Here is a 19,172-nt window from a genome sequence, read left to right on the forward strand (position 1 = left end):
AAAAAAAAAAAAAGGAGGCAGTTTAACAAGCTTCCTGTGGTCTTTCTGAGCTTATAAAGCTGTACAGAAATTCACTGAGTCATGGAGGCTATTTTCTTCTTCCCTGTGTTAGACAAGAATCTCCTGCTCAAAAGAGACTGAACTTTGTGAGTCCCATTCAATTTGTACTGCCTACTTTAGAGCCCTGGTGGCACAGTGGTTAAGCGCTCAGCTGCGAACCAAAAGGTCAGCAGTTTGAATCCACCAGCCGCTCCTTAGAAACCCTATGGGGTAGTTCTGCTCTGTCCTATAAGGCGGCTATGAGTCAGAACCAACTCGACAGCAACGAGCTTGGTTTGGTTTTCTCATCCTCATTATTTATTGGAAGACATGTTGTTTATTAGAAGGTAGTGAATATTTGGAGCCCTGGTGGTACGTTAAGAGCTCAGCTGCTAACCAAAAGGTCGGCAGTTTGAATCCACCAGCTGCTCCTTGGAAACCATATGGGACAGTTCTACTCTGTCCTGTAGGGTCGCTATGAGTCAGAATCAACTCGATGGCAACAGGTTAGGTTAGGTTAGTAAGTTAATGAATATTTAACTGACAATCTTGTTTTGGTATACTGTTATAACTATCTATAAATTTTTGATATGTTTTTACCTTTCGTGTTATTCCTGTTAGTTTTTGGTGAGTCTCTTAATAGGTTTGATAATTGCACCTGGAATTTTAGGAGGCTAATAAAAAACAGTGGTTTCCCTACCTAAATCCAGATCCAACTAAGCAACAGATACATAAGTCACCTGGATAGAGATCAAAACACCACTCTTAATACTGAGAAATCTGATTGGAGAATGCAGCTTAAGGGCTGTGGCATGTGGGCATGGTGCCTGTGGCATGGCTAGGACAGCCCAGCCCTCCTCCACCGAGCGGCCCCTGGCCCCATGACAGAGAGCGGACACAAGTGCACGTTCTCTGCAGACAGGCAGATACCAAGGAGGAGGGGAGAAGTGAGAGGCCAGCAGTGTGGCTAGAGCTAGTCCCTCTACATGGAAACGTGAAGAGTGGGGAGTGAATGCCTCTGTCAACACGATCTTCTTACCGCATTCAGGGAATGCCAATGGCATAAGAACTCTGATAAAAGTGATCCAGCTTCAGTTTGTACACGGTTCTAGACAGTCAGGTCTCTTAGGAAAGGAGAGCTTCAATTATTGGAACTCGCAAGAGTTTCTGTGGTTCCAGAATTTATGTGTCGTATGGGTTTCAGAAGGAGCCCTGGTGGCACAGTGGTTAAGCTCTCAGCTGCTAACCGAAAGGTCAGCAGTTCAGACCCACCAGCTGCTCTGCTCCACGAGAGAAAGATGTGGTAGTCAGCTTCCATAAAGATTAAAGCCTTGGAAACCCTATGGGGCAGTTCTCCTCTGTCCTGTAGGGTCGCTATGTGTCAGAATCAACTCCACAGCAGTGGTAACGGGTATGGGTTTCAGAGATTGGCGTGTGACGGTAGTGTGATTTATTTCAGCAACGTGAAATCCTTCATGAGATTCAGAGACGGAAAGAAGAGATCAAAGAAGAGAAAAAAAGAAAAGAAATGGCTAAGCAGGTACTCTATCATTAACTGTAACAATGAAACTAAAATTTTTTATATTTCATTAAATATAAAATGTTTTCATTTCCACTGATAAGATTTTCCCCTTTCATGTTGTTAGTAGTAAAGCTTACAACAAAGTACTAAAATACAAAAATATTGTTGTGTATTTTGGGTTCCCCAAATAGGTAGCAAAGTTGAGAGTAGTAGGTTATCTGTAGATTACCTAGGTTTCTGTGACTACAGTGATTTATCAAATGAGTCAAGGTAGAGGAGAGACTAGATAAGAGAGTGAAACTTTGATAATTTTAATACTTAGAAAAGAGCACTATTGGTTCATGCCTAGGGATGGATGGGAACCTTACAGATCTGCCTGAGACGTCACTCAGTGATAGAGGAGAGTGAGCCAGCAGTGGTCCGGAGTCCACCTCAATCAAGAAGCCAGTTATATGTGTTTGGAGAACTCCAGAGAAAATTGAACTTATTCTTTTTTATAGAATTACGGGATTTAACTTAAGGCAAACGCAGGTGTAGCGGGAGGAGGGGCTGACAAGCTCGACTGGCTTAGCTGTGGCTTTTTCACGGCCTCGCCCTGTGGCCTTGACATGGGACACCCTCTGTGGCTCGTTTTCCTCATCCCTTGAAGTGGGACTGGGAATGCCTTCCTTTCTGGCTCGTGTAGTCATTCCCATGGGTCATGGACTGCCGTATGCGCAAGTACAAAGTCGTGCACAAATGTAAGGTGACGTTTCTGTTCCTGCCAGCGTTCCTGTCTTCCATCTGACCTGCTTTCTGTCAGCCACTACCCACACCGATGGCGTCACTAGGGGGGTGCCGGGGATGTGGACCGCACCAGCTGACCCTGTCAGAGAGGCGACACCAAAGTGACTGTCTGTAAAAACCTTTGTGCAGTGTTTCAGCAGAAATTTATGATTTTTAATAAAAATATCCCCGTAGTTAGTTGAACAACAAAATTTTTTTTCGTAAGCCCAGCTTCCATGTATCGTGTCAACGTCCCTACAAGGCTAAAACTCTACGCTCATTTACTTTTTGAACCTTCGGATGGGCTCCAGTCAGAGCTGTCATTACTGTCCAGTTACCGGTTTCATCTGCGTGGGCTGCAAGCACACACTGTTGTTTTCGTCCCTGCCGCTATTTTTAGAGTCCCTGATTCGGTCAGGTCTTCTGGTGCTTTAGTTACAATATTGTGGTAATTAACATGGGGGGGTGACACCAATGCTAGTGACGCCCCTACCTGACGCTCCTTTTGAAGGCCCCCTCCTTCTCCTTCTTCTTGCCCTTCTCCCTAACTTTACACTCATGCTCTAAGATTCTTCCCATTTCCACTTGTAACAGTCAACGTTCTCTTGAAACTGTAACCTGGACTCCAGACTGTGGTTCTCGAGCCAGGGCCTTTGTTAACATTCAGTTTTTACAAGTGGAATTCAACTCATTACGTGTGTAAGCATTCCGTTTAAATAAAATTTGCAATCTATACTGAGTATGTAATTATTTCCCATAATTGTCTTTCATCTGTGACTTACATCTAAAGTAGGTCTCCCTTTTCTTTTTGTAGGAACGTTTGGAAATTGCGAGTTTATCAAACCAAGATCATACCCCTAGGAAAGACCCAGGAGGATACAGAACAGCTGCTATTCTACATGCAGGGTCTCCCGACTTTGTAGGAAATGGTAAACATCGGGCCAACTCCTCAGGAAGGTCTAGGTAAGTTCTTGGGATTTCTGATCCGGGAGGATAAAGTAAGTAGAAGGATTAAAACAACTTGTAGTGAAATTTGATGGAATTTTCAAGTAATGGTTTTAATAAATTCTTAAAAACATATGTATTTTACTATATTAGTTAACAGTACAATAATAACACTTTCTAAGTATCTTTCATGAAACCAGTTTCGTGGCTCATACCCCTTTAGAACAGCCTTTAACACTTCACAGTCTTGTCTCCAATAGAATTCGACGTGATTTTTAATGACCCAAATTATTCAGGGATTTAAAAAATTCTTCCATTGGATCCTCATCATCCAATTAAATTTCACACTGTACGTGTTCCAGCCTGTAACTCCGTAGGCTGGTAGGGTCCGCCACAGATTTCCAGAATGCCCCAAGATGGGCATAGGGATAGGGACACCCTTTATATGAGAGCAGGAGCCCCATTTTGTACCAGAGCTTCCTCCCTATTGCACCGAGGACACGCGGTGTCCTCATCCATTCTGGTGGCTCCAGTGGTGTCCTATTACCGGAGGTCACAAGAAGGACACCACCTCTTCCCCACATCCTTTTCCACTAAAGCATTGTGACTCCCCACTCTGCTTGCCGTGGGCCCTGCAGGCCAGAGACGAGTCTTAGAGCAGAAGCCATTTTATGAGTGGGTAGGTCACTAAGCAGTGTAGGCGTTATGATTCAGCTTCACTAGGTGTTCAGGCTGTCTCTGTGAGATTCTAGGCAGCACTTAACACCAACTCTCACTTTACGAAAAGAAAGATTTCAGGTACCAAACTAAAGATTTAGATGAACCTTTGAGATGTAGCTTGTTTATCAGAAGAAACCATTTCAGTTATTTCCGTAATTATCTACTTTTTCAAAAAAAAGATCGGCTTAGAAAATCATTTTGCTATTAATGTATAATCACCTACCGTTCAGGTGAACTAAATGTTTTTGAATACTGTTTGTGGGAACCTTTTTAAGGTTGTAACTGCTAACTGGTTTAGATTATTTCTGCCACTATGCTAGAATATAACTGGGTCCCTAGTAGGCAGCATAGCTTGAAGTTGTCAGAGTATTTCACTAGGAAATTATTTGGCAAATTCTTATTGTGGTTAGAAACACAGTGGAAGTAAATCAATGATATGAATAAGGCTTTTCATATATGTGGGAAAAAATTTTTAAGCTTAAACATCTCAGTTTTTGTGGTAACTACAAATAGAGGGATAAACAGTGGGTCCAAGGTTAGACTTGCTTATGAGATTAAAAAATAGAAAGTTTATTCAAAGGAGAATGGGAAGTTCTCTCTCCTGCTTGACGTTTTTACGTAACCCCTGTAGAGTGGCCTTTGTGAGTCTTGGATTGGACAGTGTCGCTTGAGCATCCAAGAAAAGAAATGAAAGAAATAGTTTCATCTGTTTTATGTCTTGTTTGCCACGGTTGTTGCACATACCTCACAGAACTGCGCCCTGGTGCTAACTGTGTTGGCTCCTGACCAGGAAAAAATGAATCATTCTCGAAGTGCCATTTACACGCTTCCTTTGGTTAAGAAGGAAACTCTGGTGGCTTAGTGGTTGAGAGCTACAGCTGCTAACCAACAGGTCTGCAGTTTGAATCTACCAGGAGCTCCTTGGAAACTCTACGGGGGCAGTTCTCCTCTGTCCTGTAGGGTTGCTATGAGCCAGAATTGACTCAACGGCAGTGGGTTTTGTTTTTGTTTTTTTTTCTGGTTAAGAAAGAAAAGGTCCTTAATACACCAGAGTACTTCATAGTATGCTCTTGATTCTTTTTCTTCCTTGCTTTTCACTGGCCTTTATGAGTTTGAAAAGTCAGGAAATAATCAAAATGTTCCATATTATTCCTTCACGTAGTAAATACAGTTAGTACTGAGCTAGTAAAGATGGCCTTTTCATCAGGATCAACAGCGAGCAGAATCTGAACTGGCTGTGGTATCGTTGTGTGTCCTCAAGTCGATTCTGACTCCTAGCGACCCTATATGACAGATTAGAACTGCTCCATAGGGTTTCCTAGGCTGTGATGTTTACAAGAGCAGATTGCCAGGTGTTTTCTCCTGCAGAGTGGCGGGTAGGTTTAAACCACTGACCTTTTCATTAGCAGCCAAGCACTTAACGATTGCACCACCAGGGCTCCTTGGCTCTGGCTAAAAGCAGTAAAATATAGAACCATGATTCATTCATTCATTCAACAAATATTTGTTGCATACTTGCTCTGTGCCAGGTACTGTCTGAGTCCTAGGGATTCAGTAAACAAGATCGAGATGGACCCTGCTTTCCTGGAGTTTATATTCTAGTTGTCCACCAGTAAACATAAAAATGTCAGGTAGTGATTAGTGCTATGCAGAGAATTAAAATAGGCTGTGTTAAAGAGAGCCTGGGCGGCTACTTCAGGTTGGACGTTTGGAGGAAAAAATATAAGGGTTGGATGTTGAGTGACTAAGAGAGAGTGGCTTTAGATGGGGGAGAAGGGGTGTGTAGGATCTGGATGACGAGAAGGAGCCAGCCACACCAAGACTGGAGGAGAACATCCTCGGTGCAGACAGCAGCTGGTGCAGGGGACCTGAGACTGCCCGGGCCTGCTGTATGCAGGGCTCAGTAACAGGGCAGGACTTCGTGGCTAGAACCAGCGGGCCTGGGAGTGGTTCAGGGAGGGGCAGGCAGGAGGAGGACACACAGGGCTTTGTTGGCAGGTCATGAGTTCAGACGTAATGAGACGCCTTGGAGGTTTTAAGCAGGAATCTGGTGCTATCTGACTCACATTTTATAAAGTTCCTCCTGGCTGCAAGTGGAGAGTGGATGGCACGGGGACAAAAGCAGAGGCGTGGTCTTCACACGTCATTTGATACATCTCACCCCCACTACACTGCAGCCATGCTAATCTTTCAGCCCTTGAGGGCCTCACGGTCAAGCCTGGGGCTCTGCCTAGGACACTCTTGCTCTGGCACTTTGTACGACTTGGTCTTTCTCATTCAGGTCTCCCCTCAAAAGTGACCTCCTCAGAGACGCCTTCCCTGCACACCCCGTCCGCCTCCCTCCCCTTGGTCTTGTTATCTAATTCTCTTTTATTTGTCTCCATAGCACTTACCACTAACTGAAAATCCTATTCATGTGTTTGCTTTTCCATGAGGCCGTAGAGTTTGTGAGAGCAAGGACTTCATCATGTTTCCCTCAGTGCCTAGAGCAGTGCCAGACAGATCCATTGTAGGCGCTCAGTACATACCTGGAAAGACAATAGGAAGGAAAGGAGAAACTGTGTTTTTGGTGTTCTTAAGGTCTGAGCCTCTTTAGCCAGGCAGCTCTGCTTTTCTTTATCTGTGGAGTATATCCAGTCAGTAAGGTTTTGTTTAACAAAAGGTTTCCACTGCTTAAAACAAGAGAAAGAGGGGAGGGGTGGGAAACACTCGCTATTGTAGTGGAAAGAGGTTAAAAGCCTGGCCTACTAGCCCAGCTTTTCACGGACGAGTCTTTGCCTTTGTTGAAGAACTTTTCTGGGCCCTTCAAGTTCTTTTGTAAGTGTAGCTTTGTTGAGGTACTTGGAGCTTTTTAGGAGAAGCAAGACAAAATCTCTATAAAAAAGGTCATGGTGGAGAAATACTTGCACGTATTCAGACTTGCCTTCAATTGAGGTTTTTAACTTGAACTGTGTATCCCAGAATCTAGGATACGTCGCCAGGTTCTATTCCTGTTTCCACCATCAAACAAAATCAGGTTATCTCCTACTTTGTTTTCCCTATCCTAAAACCAGGGTATGGTAACTGCTGACTTTTCATCCTTACAGAAAAGAGATAATTGAGTGACTTAAGTGTAAGACATGGGATTTCTTCCACTCTCCCCAAAAAAGGAGGGGACCACCTACAGTGTAAAGGATGTGGGTGGGGGAGCTAGAGGGGTCCTTAATTCATCTTTCTAAACCTGCCCTCCTCCATTGTTTGCTCTTTCTCCAGTTGGTTCTGTGGAAGCATAGACTAATCACCTCAAATTAAATAATATCAGGAATTCTTGTTAACTTTATTTCCACAAAACTGCACAGAGCTTCTAACTGAGGGATCAAGGGCTAGAGTTTTCTGTGGCATCTTGGTGAATTAGGCAGGACGATGAGAATATCCTGGCCCCCATATGTCTCAGGTACAGATATCCTTTCTCTATCCCATCCCAACCATCTATGTTTACAGACATTCCATAATTCTAGAAAAGATCATTGAAGATGAAACCATAGTGTCATTGCTTCTAAACACATTTGTTTGCTTTGGGATGGGCAGGTTGACAGAGCCACCTTTCTCAAGTCCTGTTGGACAAGTTACCACCTGTCCTCTTGCCTCTTGGCTTTTTCTTTATCATCTTCTCTGCTTTTTAGGTATCAAGGTCACGTATGCCTAATTTAATCTTCTAAATTTGAATTATGTCTAATTCTCTATCCTTTATAAGACCTAGTTAATATTATTCAGTGATTTTGTTTAAAACACCCTTTATTTCAGTAGGCTGTATACTGCCACAGCTACTTTGAAAAAGTGATAACGTGGGTGATGTTTTTAATTATATTGCAAACTCCCATGAACGTTCCATAGTCCTAGGAAAGATCGTTGAAGGCGAACCCATGGTGTCACTGGTCTAAACACCATTTAGGATGATATTTCTGCTTGAGTTCAGAAGCTGTTTCACTTAGGAACCAGTTAGGTACCAAAAGGTTGTTAGAAACCCAGTTTTTGAAGAGTCCACAGCAGACAGTGTGAGCAACCAATATATACACATCTGTGTAGGACTCGCTTTTGGGTCAAAACAGTAGACATTGATGATACTAAGTTTTGCTTTCTTATTCCTTCTTTTCAAAATTGTTCCTGTTGTCAAATAATCTATCCCATGTGGCATGTACCACCTCTATCATTTTTTTGCCACTTTTACTTTTAAAATTTTCTCTGTTCCTTCAGTCCTAATTATGTATCTTTTCCAGCCACACTCTTAACACTCGCCCTGTCTTCATACTTATCAGTCACGACGGGCTTAATAATATTCCTAAAATACCTTAAGTCAAGTGTTAGCACGCTGTAAACCAAAGAACAAAAAGATAGCCTAGATCTTTTCCCCCTGCTCGTACAAATAACTTTAGAAGTAGAAATTTAAAAGACTGCCATGTATTAGTCATTCCCTGGTGTTTCTAATATGCAGACTCCGTGTGGTGTGAGTTATATAGTAGGGACCCAGCAGCATGGAAGGGGCCAGGAGGAAGGGGAGCTGTATAGGCTTGAAAGTGGAGAGACCAGTTAATAATGGATTATTGCATGTGTCCGGGAGAAAATCAGTGGTGACCCGAATGGGGGCAGGGAAAATAGAGAGGGGAGGGTGGTACTTGGGGATCAATTAGATACAGGATATGGAGGAGCCCAGGGTGACTCACAGGTTTCTGACCAGTGAGACAGAATGGATGACTGTACTCCAACCAAAATAAAAGACCCAAGGGGAAAAATTGGGTTGAGTATAGGCGCGAGAGAGGTGGAGGTTTTATTGACATTGCAGTGCCTTGAGGAGTAAATAGAAAGCGAGAAAATAGGGATACCAAGTGTAGAAGTCTGAACATGAAGAGCAAGGGGAAGTGGGTAGATTGAAGGAGGGGAGTTTGGGGGTGGAAGAGAACAAACTGAGGGGAAGGAGCCACCGTAGGGGGACAGATTGAACATACAGGGGAGAGGGGCTCACTGACCGACCCAGATCCCAGAGACTGTAGGGAATGGGACTGAGGAGCTGGCAGCTGGCCTTCCTCAGAGTCTGCAAGAAAGAAAGAGTGGTACAGATGCCAAGTAAGTTTAAAGGTGGAACCATAGAAATCGTGGGCTTCACCTCTCATTGCCTAATGTTCTCAGTGAAAATAAAAGACAAGACCGTGCTTAGAGTGAGTGGGGTGCTTTCTAGAGATCTGTCCATGTACCTCATCAAGGCATTTCTTGACCATCAATCCTGACCATCAAAAGCTCTCTCCCTTCCCTCTTTCCTGCAGCCTCCCCTCAATTTAGTAATTATTTTAGCATTATAATCTACCTTCCCGGCTATTGCTCCCCACCCAGAAAAAAAAGTAGTAACAGAGAGAGGGAGGGATGGATTGTGAGTGTTTTGGAGAAGTCGTGGAGGGGGGTGGAAGGGGTATCTGTCAAAGACAAGTAAAAGAATGGATGAGCATTCAGTGGTTGAGGTCCCAACTGGAAACCAAGAAGTTTAGTGGCCTCCAGACTCCCCAGCTTTTCAGCTTTCTGCAGATGTGCATGTGCATGGGAATGAAGAGATGTGGATCAGTGTGGGATTCATCTCCATCACTGCTCTCCAGTAGAAGTTTCTGTGTTGATGGAAGTGTTCTAAATCTTTGCTGTCCAAATCATAGCTGCTAGCCACTTGTGCCTATTGAGTACTTGAAGTGTGGTTACTGCAACTGAGGAACTGAATTTTTAACTTAATTGAATTTGTATTCATTTAAATAGCCACATAACGGTAGTACTACCATGTTGCACTGCACAGATGTAGGGTGGGGTTTCTGTATGGGAAAGTGCACAGTGGAGAGTTAAACACCTTGCCCAGTGATGCCTTCCGCTCAGTTCCCAGTAGAGACAGATGTTAGACAAACAGGAGAAAAAGGAGGGGAAAGGAGTTCCCGCATTAATCTTAGAAAGAAAAAAACACCATTGTCCAAATTTCTTTTTCAGGCGAGAACGTCAGTATTCTGTCTGTAGTAGTGAAGATTCTCCTGGCTCTTGTGAAGTCCTGTATTTCTCTGGGAGTAGTGCTGATCAGCTCGTGGTGCACAAAGGGAAACGTATTGGTGAGTAAACTAGGTAAATTCATTTAAATTATCCTAATGACAAAGTTATTCATGAAGGAGCATGGTAGGATGGAGACTGTGTCATCTAGACCAGCACAGTCCAAGGAAGACTACCAAACCAGTAGTCAGTCATTCGGACACCATTCCTAATGACCAGAACAAGAAGTCACTAAGGTTTCCCCACCTATAAGATGGAAATAAATACCTATGCTCTTGGAAATATTGTTAGCATAAAGATCATTAAAAATTTGTCATCATCCCAATGCTTAGGGGACACTAAGCTTTTGTTAAGGATTATGTCGGGAACGGTTAGTGGTTGATGGTTGAACAACATAATGAACATAATTGGTATCACTGAACCATACGTGTGAAGATTGTAAAATGGCAAATGTTTTGTTACCTGTGTATTTACCACAGTTTAAAAAAATTGTCATCATTATAATTATCCAAGCTCTTTGAAACAAAATGGTAGGAATATTATGAATCAGTAGAATCTTGTATCGTGTGCATCTGTTCCAGCTAAAATATGTATAACAAAGTGAGTTCTCATGCCTGTGATCTTTAATAACCAAGTCTCATTTTCAAAAGTTGATATCCATCTGTTTGGTATGTTGTATCTGACCAGGAAAACCACTTTATTTTCTATGTGTTTTATTTAGCAGCTTTTCCTACTCTGGCTGTTTGGAGTGAAGCTTGTTTGGCAATTCAGGATTTGAATTGTTTATATTAAAATCCAGTTTTCAGTATCTACTTCCTGTGGGCTAAACGAGTATTACTTTTTATCCACCGTACGAACAGAGCCACCAATTGGAAGGGATCACTTGCATGTATTAGATTTGATCATTAACTGTAATTCTCAATCCCGTGAATATTTTTGCCAGAACTAACAGGTACCCACATTCTCTCAGTGGAGTTTGCTTTCTTTGGCATCTTTTTCCTTCCTCTCTAAGGACATACATATAAGCAGGGAGTCACCAGGAAGCGGGCAGTGGGTAGAGGGAGAAAAACCCAAGCATCTGCATAGTCTATGAATTAGACACTTAACCCTGGCCGACTAAAAGTAGCCTGGCCAGTACAGGTGCACACACAGAACCTGCCATATAAGGGCAAAGCAGCCACTTGAGCAGGTTCAAGATGTTGGTAGAGGCGATGATTGTCTGTGGACCGGAGAGTGTCCTTGACTCAGAGACATTTTAGATTCATGGAACTGACACCATAAAACGCACTGCTTTCCAGTCATCTGGGGAAATGAGGAAGGCAAGTTAATCCAACCGCTTATTACCTCGATTCGGTCCCCTACGCTCACTGTACTTCCTTGGACAGACTCGCCTGAGTTAATGCCCTGATTAAACCAAACCCACTGCTGTCAAGTCGATTCCGACTCCCAGCGACCCTGCAGGACAGAGTAGAACTGCCCCATAGGGTTCCCCAAGAAGCAGCTGATGAATTCGAACTGCCAACTTTTTGGTTAGCAGCCGAGCTCTTAACCACCGCACCCCAGGGCTCCAGTGCCCTCATTAGAGGGGTAAATTTGTAGTTTGAGACTTTTTTATGAAACCACCAAGTAAACTATTTTTTTGTTATTGTTTTCTCACAGTGGGTCTAGTTTTTAAAATACGCCCTAATTTTCTAAGAAATGTTTTTGATAAAAAGTCAACTACTTTTTGTTTTTTTCAGTTTATAGCTGTTGGAAGTAGAGAGAAGCGGGAACTTACGTTATGGAAATGAGCAAAGCACTATAGAGAGTGTCCATAAATGATCACTGTTAGTGTATCATGGACTGTCAGCAAGAGTTCTTTCGGTAGCGAATTTTCCTTTAGCCTCTTGGTGGTGTGTTCTTTTGTCCTGTTTGTTATCCCCATCATGCAAAAGAAGAGGATAGCAATAATAAAATTATAGTATCCCCAAAACCCAGCAATTACAAAATGCCTACCTACTTCCAATTGGAGAGATACATATTGCAAGACATGGCACTGTATACCAAACGCATTTCCTTAGGCTTATGTAAATAACATCACTCTCCATCCCATAAACGTTTCATACCATGTGTCTCCAGTGTAAAACCACTTAAATTTCACATTCCACACAGGTCGCTTCTTTTGGTTGACAAATCTGCAGACATCAGGCTTTTTCCCCCCTTAAACTAAGAATGCAGGAGCCCTGGTGGCACAGTGGTTAAGCATGCGGCTGCTAACCAAAAGGTCCATGGTTCAAGCCCATCAGCCGCTCCACAGGAGAAGGATGTGGCAGTCTGCTTCGGTAAAGATTTCAGCCTTGGAAACACTATGGGGCAGTTCTACTCTGTCCTGTAGGGTCGCTCTGAGTCAGAATTGACTTAATGGAAGGAGAACTTGTTTTTGTTTAGCCTAAGAATGTCGGGAGTTATTTGTGGCAAGCATAACAGATTGTTTTAATTCAAATCTATAAACTGAGCATTTCAATGAAGTAGAAACTGCTTTTCAGACAAAAATTCTAGGTGAGTTAGTTCATCCATCTTTCTCCAAAGTATTTTTGCTAAGACTACTGTCTTCTGATAAAAATTCCTTCACTTTCAGTTTTTCAAATGGAAAAAATAATTATCAATGTTTCCTTAAAAAAAATTTAAGGAAAATAAAGTATAGGTTGCTCTGCCTTGCCTACTCGTTTGTCATCATTTTCAGAGGATTGGCTAATATAAGGAGGTCACAGAATTAAGAAAGGACGTGGTAGGGTCCCTTGGTCGTTCAGAACACCGCGTCATTGTCTCCTTTCTGTCTGGAGCCGTTTGTGATGGTCACTGGAGAGTGACAGTGGGTGGAGGCCAGGGGTGCCGCTGAGTATGCTACAGAGCGCAGGACAGCCCCTACAGCGAAGGATTATCCCGGCCAACATGTCAGTAGTGCTAAGGATGATAAACCTTGCTATATACTATGATTGGTAAATTAGGGGGAAAAAAAATGTGTAGGGGAACCTAGAAGAGAAGTAATGCAAAATGGTGATATGACGGGTAATATTTTTCTCTATTTTCCAATTTGTTTGTTTGGTAATGTTCTGTCATAGTCTTTAATGAAAATGTAGATTTTTAAAAGAAAATTTTTGGTGTTACAGAAGTTAAGCTCTCCCTGATACAAGTGGAAACCATATGCCTATCACTAAATAAATGTGTCTGTCTTTCTAGTTCAAATTTAAACTGTCATTTCAGATTCCTTCCCTCAAAACCACTGGCCAGTTTGTATTTACTGACCATGTTCAAATTTTGTATTTAGGAAGTCAGTGATGTATTCAAATTTCCAAATTACTGGAACCTGTTTCAATTGTGCACACTAATCTACACTGATAGAATAATCGTGATGGAGAGTTCCCTTTCTCCAGATTCTATCATTTGGTGTTTAGCTGTGTGTGTACATTATTGCGCCGGTAGGCAGTGATCAGAGGTGGATTGGTGATGACAGTAACATTGTGAATAATGGCTGCTCTAAGAAAACATTGGTCTCTTGATTTGGTCTGATACTAAGATCTCATTGTTGATTCTTGTCCCTTTGTAAAAATTAGTATTTTAGGGGTTAGGATATATTAAATATAAAAACTGGTTATAAAAGAGCATACACTACATGAAATAATATTGTTCATAGTTAGCACATGATACCCATTGTTGAATGAATGTTTATTTCCCCTATTTTCCCAAAGGAAACGCTCCAGTGAGATTTAATTTACATTTTCTGCTTAACATGCAGGCAGTGATGAGCAGCTTGGAAAGTCTATCTACAATGCTCTGGAGACAACCACTGGCAGCTTTGTCTTGTTATATGAATGGGTCCTCCAGTGGCAGAAGAAAATGGGCCCCTTCCTTACCAGTCAAGAAAAAGAGAAGATTGATAAGTGCAAAAAGCAGGTAGGTGTTACATGGCTGAGCAAAAGGCCCGGTCTTGAAGCTCTACACCCGTTGCCGTTGAGTCAATTCCAGCTGACAAAGCTCCAGGAGGTGACAGAACATAGTAGCTCAGCCTCTGATCACGTCAGCTCCATGATCCGGGCGGTGAGATGTGTTTAAGCAGAGGGGACGGTGGGGGACCAGCACCTTCTCTGCCTGGGTTCTCGGGCCGTTGCTCCTGCTTTCAGAACCTCTCTGGCTGGCTCCCTAACCTCCTCGTCAACAGCCATCTCTCCACCCCGGACCAATTTGTATTTCTTACTTGCGCTTTTGGCATTCATTTCTATTTTCTCCACTGTTTCGAAATATTTCTTCAAAACAGTTTCGGAGGACTAGAGAATTTTAAAGTTTATTTATGATACAGAGCATAAAGGGAATAGTTACGATTGCATACGTATTGCAGTGTTAAGTAATAAAGAATTTAGAAAACTGTAGGTAAAGCACTGTATTTAGAGTTGCGTGTATATTTGTGTATAGGAAGAAAAACAGAAAGTAAATACAACAAAGTAACAGATACCTTTGGGTGGTGGCAATATAGATAATTAGGGTTTTTTTTTCTTTCTATCTTTTTATTAGTACTCTTGAAAATTTTAACAGTGAATCTATAGTCAGAGAAGGTTGTTGTAAAAACAATGTTTCTTCTTTTTTTCGGTGGCCCTGTCTCAAAAGAAGTTGCTTTTAAAAGCGGTTTACTTATTTTTAGTATTTCTAGACTAGGTTTAGAAATAAAAGAAGTTGAGAATTAACTAATTTTTTTTTTTTTTTTTTGGCTTTATGAGCTATTAGTTTGACTATATAGATTTGAGGAGGACTCATATTCACTCTTGTCTCCTTTAAAAATACGTTTTCTTCAAATGCTTCGCTTTTGAAGTGAAACGCGGGTAAGTTGATCAATCTGATTTTATCTCGTTTCTTCCTTGTCAGATTCAAGGGGCAGAAGCAGAATTCAGCTCCCTGGTGAAACTGAGTCATCCAAATGTAGTGCGCTACCTCGCAATGAATCTCAGAGAGCAAGACGACTCCATCATGGTGGACATTTTAGTGGAGCACATCAGTGGGGTATCTCTGGCCACACACCTGAGCCACTCAGGCCCCGTCCCCACGCACCAGCTCCGCAGGTACGCAGCTCAGCTCCTGGCAGGCCTCGAGTATTTGCACAGCAATTCCGTGGTGCACAAGGTTCTGAGCGCATCCAGTGTCTTGGTGGATGCGCAGGGCACCATCAAGATCACGGACTACAGCATCTCTAAGCGCCTGGCAGACATCTGCAAGGAGGATGTTTTCGAGCAGACACGAGTTCGTTTTAGTGACAATGCCCTGCCTTATAAAACAGGGAAGAAAGGGGATGTGTGGCGTCTTGGCCTTCTCCTCCTCTCCCTCAGCCAAGGCCAAGAGTGTGAAGAGTACCCAGTGACCATCCCTCGTGACTTACCAGCTGACTTCCAAGACTTTCTAAAGAAGTGAGTATCACTGAGAATCTTTTGCTGAATTTTATCCCTGTAGTTTTGATTGTGTGGGGATGTGCTAAACGCCTGTGTGAGCTGGAGGACAGGATCAGGGTTCTCTCTTGGCTCTGATACTTGCCCAGCCACCTGTTTTCTGTTTTCTGTCTTGTGTTTGTCATCCCCTTAACTCCCACGTTCTCCTAGGTTCGCTAGAACCACTGTTGGTGACTGCTGAGTGCTCCAGGGTCAGTGGGGATTGTCATGGTAAGAAGTGACCTGTGGGTTCAAGTGGAAGGCCTTCTTGGTTATGTTTGCTGCTGGTTCCTGAGCCGTCACAGACAAAGCCTCCTGCCTAGAAAGGGCTGTAGGAGTGCGAGTCCGCCCATCCTTCTCAACCATTCTTCCTCAGCAGTGTCTCGGTCAGCCAGGCTGTAGACTGCAAACGACTTCTTTACTCTAGAGAGAGGGTTTGGGGTACCTGTGAATTACAGGTGCATATTTAACAGGGCCAAGTTTTGTCCATTTTGAGGAAAGCCTTACTGAGAGGCTTTGTTCAGGTCCTTCTGTCTTTTCTAGTTTAGCCCTGCCTCTGTTCTCAGTCCAAGCCAGAGCTAAACACTCTCAGTTTCTCTGTTAAAGGGGAAAGAAGATCCCTTCAGTCTGGGTTTTTCCAGATACTCTCCTGACCCAGCCTGCCTGCAGAAGCTGACCTGGACTGGTTTCATTCCCTTTTTTTTTTGTACTTGAATATTTATTTTGCAAAGTAGAAGGATTTTCTAAGCAATAAAAAAAAAAACACAATAGAAATGATAACTATTAGAGCATAAAATTAATAGGAACAATTCTGTTGGTCAGAGAACACCTTAAGCATTAAAAAAAAAAAAATCCTGGCAAAGATTTACATCGTATGTAATAGACAAATAAATACTTTTCTTTATAAAAATTAAAAAGAAAATGACTTGTTCTTAGGTTTTTTTTTTTAATTGTGGTAAAAATATGTGTAACACAACATTTGCCCGTTTAACGTGTTTCCCATGTCCAGTTTAGTGACATCAGTCGCATGCTGTGTAGACATCAGCAATATCTGTCGTCAGATTTTCTGTCACCGTAAACAGACCCACTGCTCCTTAAACAACGGCTCCATCCTTCCCCGTCCCTCCTGCCCCGGTAACCACTCGTAAACTGTCTCTCTATACAACTGCCTATTCTAGACAGTTCATATGTGTGACACCAGATCATATCGTATTTGCCCTTTTGTGATTGACTTACTTCACTCAGCATAATGTTTTCAAGCTTCTTCCATGTTGTAGCATGTTTTAGGACCTCTCTCTTTATGGGGCCCTAGTGGTGCAGTGGTTAAGAGCTCGGCCACTAACCAACAGGTCGGCAGTTTGAATCCAGCAGCTGCTCCTTGGAAACCCAATGGGGCAGTTCTACCCTGTCCTGTAGGGTCGCTATGAGTCGGAATCAACTCGACGGCAACGAGTTTTTTCTCTTTATGGCTGAGTAATGTTCCGTTGTATGGCATACCTCATTTTGTGTATCCAATCGTCTGTTGATGGACATTTCGGTTGTTTCCACCTTTTGGCAGTTGTCAATCGTGCTGCAGTGAACAGTGATGTACATGTGCCTGTCTGCAGCACTGCTTTCAAGTCTCGGGGGTATATACCTAGGAGTGGAATTGCTGGATCATATGGTAGTTCCATGTTAACTTTCTGAGGGTTTCATCCCTTTTTGATGTGCTGTCTTGTTTCCCACCTTACTTTTTTTCCCAGCCACTCACTTTCATTCCCTCACCCACTCCCTGCCTTTCTTTCATCCTTCACATTTCTCTCCCTCTCCCCATTTGTCTCAATCTGCGGTGGACCGCGTCCATATTGTTCTTTCCCGTTACTCATTGTCTTACCCATTCCAAATGTGTAAGTAGCTGCACTTAGATTTAAGTAAGATCGTTTCTGCAGACCACAAAATAGATGTGACATACGAACGGTTGTGGAAAGGGGCTCACTTTGATTGTTTATGCTGTGTTCTTCCTTAAAATATATAAAAATTGTAAGATTTTTTTAAAAAATCTTTTATGATTTCTTTTAAATGCGCTAGAACTTTAAAATGTTGATTTGGCTGCACCCTAACGATCAGGCTGGCTAAAATGACATCAGAGGCAATACGGTCAGAGAACCACTGACGGAAATACTCGTTTTAGACTTCAAAATGTTGCCTTTAGCTTTCTGCCCTTCTTCATTGGTCAGGAGTAGTAACTTAGCCATAGCATTAGGTATTTTTAAAAAGAGCTCTGGGAGGTTTAGGTAGAACATATTTTATATGTTAAATATATGTTATTTAAATATATTTTATATGTTAAATATTTCATATTTAATAGCAAAATGACTGGCCCAGTAGCTAAAACATTCCTAGTTCTCTTCTTACAGAAAATAGCTCCACACTCGGTCCGTTTTGAACCCCAAATCAGCACTGTTTCTTGTTCTGTCAGCCTGGTTGTCCTTGAGGTTGTCCTTGAGGTTGTCCTCTCCTTCCTAATGGTCTGACAGACTGTGCTTGGCTAAGAAGGAGCTTCAGAGTATTCATTTACTGACTTTGCCGCCACCTATCCAATCCCGCTTAACAAAAGAAAGAAATCATCTACAAAGAATGAGTGCATATCAACAACAACAACAAAGTTTAAAAAAAATTTTTTTTTTTTAATTTATAGGGGAAAAAAGAAAGAACGAAAGCAGAGCAACATTCCATTTGTAGTTACAGTTTACTGATTGGTGAACACCCTTTGGAGAATGGTTTTGTTTCCAGTCAGTCTCTGTGGTGGTGGAAAGCCCAGGTTCCGCAGCCAGACAGCTGGGTTCAGATCCCATCTCGATTCTTAACTGGCTGAGTGGCTTAAACTCCCTGCACTGAGTTTCCCCCTCCGTAAAGTAGGAATAATAATATGACCTACCTCATGAGGTTGTTGTGAGGATTAAATGATGTAACAGTGCTGGGAATGGTACCTGGGACATAGCCCTACTGAGTCAGTGTTCATCATTCTCTTCAATCCTGACAACTGTGGATTTCATGGGTAACTTTCTCAGTGTTTCATCCATCTTGGTTCAAAGCTGGCTTTAGTATTTGTCTTTGCTACGTGTGACTACTTTGTGGAAATTATTGACTCAGAAGATCTCATCTTTTCACATGAGATTTTGGTGGCTGTAAAATTTCCTAAAGATGGAATTCATTCTAGCTGGGCTTCAAAAATTTTTTTGATCAAGATATGTTATTGGATCAGTCACGGTAATGTCACAGTTGAGTCAGAGTTGATAATGTGCTTCAGAAACACAACGAAGTCTGTTTAGGAATGTCACCATAGCATTTTTTTTGTACAGGTGAAAAATTGGAAACAACCTAACTGTCCAGCAGTAGGAGAGTGTGTAAATAATTCTGGTAGGTCCATACCTATAGACTGTTAAAAAGAAGATCTTCAAATACTGTCTTAGGAGGATCTCTAAGACACATGGTAGAATGAAAGACAGCAAATTGAAGAGTAGTAGGTACAGGATGATGTCATTTAAAAAAATCAGTGTCTGCGACACAATCATGTATCTTTTGTTTGGACGTGTGTGTGTGTGTGTGTGTGTGTGTGTGTGTGTGTCTGTGTCTGTGTGTGTGTGTCTGTGTGTGTGTGTGTGTGTCTGTGTGTGTGTGTCTGTGTGTGTGTGTGTGTGTGT

At 42.3% G+C, this 19,172-nt stretch overlaps 1 protein-coding gene across 5 annotated transcripts in view; it reads left to right on the forward strand.

Moving 5' to 3' along the window:
• EIF2AK4 (eukaryotic translation initiation factor 2 alpha kinase 4) overlaps positions 1-19,172 on the forward strand; it is a 117,253-nt gene that overhangs the window by 35,525 nt on the left and 62,556 nt on the right. For 4 of the 5 annotated variants that reach the window (XM_004380617.2, XM_023735121.1, XM_023735122.1 and 1 more), the window contains 5 exons: positions 1,499-1,579; positions 3,141-3,289; positions 9,986-10,101; positions 13,815-13,972; positions 14,936-15,471. In XM_004380617.2, the coding sequence (XP_004380674.1) occupies positions 1,499-1,579; positions 3,141-3,289; positions 9,986-10,101; positions 13,815-13,972; positions 14,936-15,471 (1,040 nt within the window). Of the gene's footprint in view, positions 1-1,498; positions 1,580-3,140; positions 3,290-9,985; positions 10,115-13,814; positions 13,973-14,935; positions 15,472-19,172 lie in introns of those variants that run through there. The other variant, XM_023735124.1, reaches the window with a different exon arrangement.

Source organism: Trichechus manatus, unplaced genomic scaffold (genome assembly GCF_000243295.1).
Source record: "Trichechus manatus latirostris isolate Lorelei unplaced genomic scaffold, TriManLat1.0 scaffold00076, whole genome shotgun sequence".
NCBI classification, from domain to species: domain Eukaryota; kingdom Metazoa; phylum Chordata; class Mammalia; order Sirenia; family Trichechidae; genus Trichechus; species Trichechus manatus.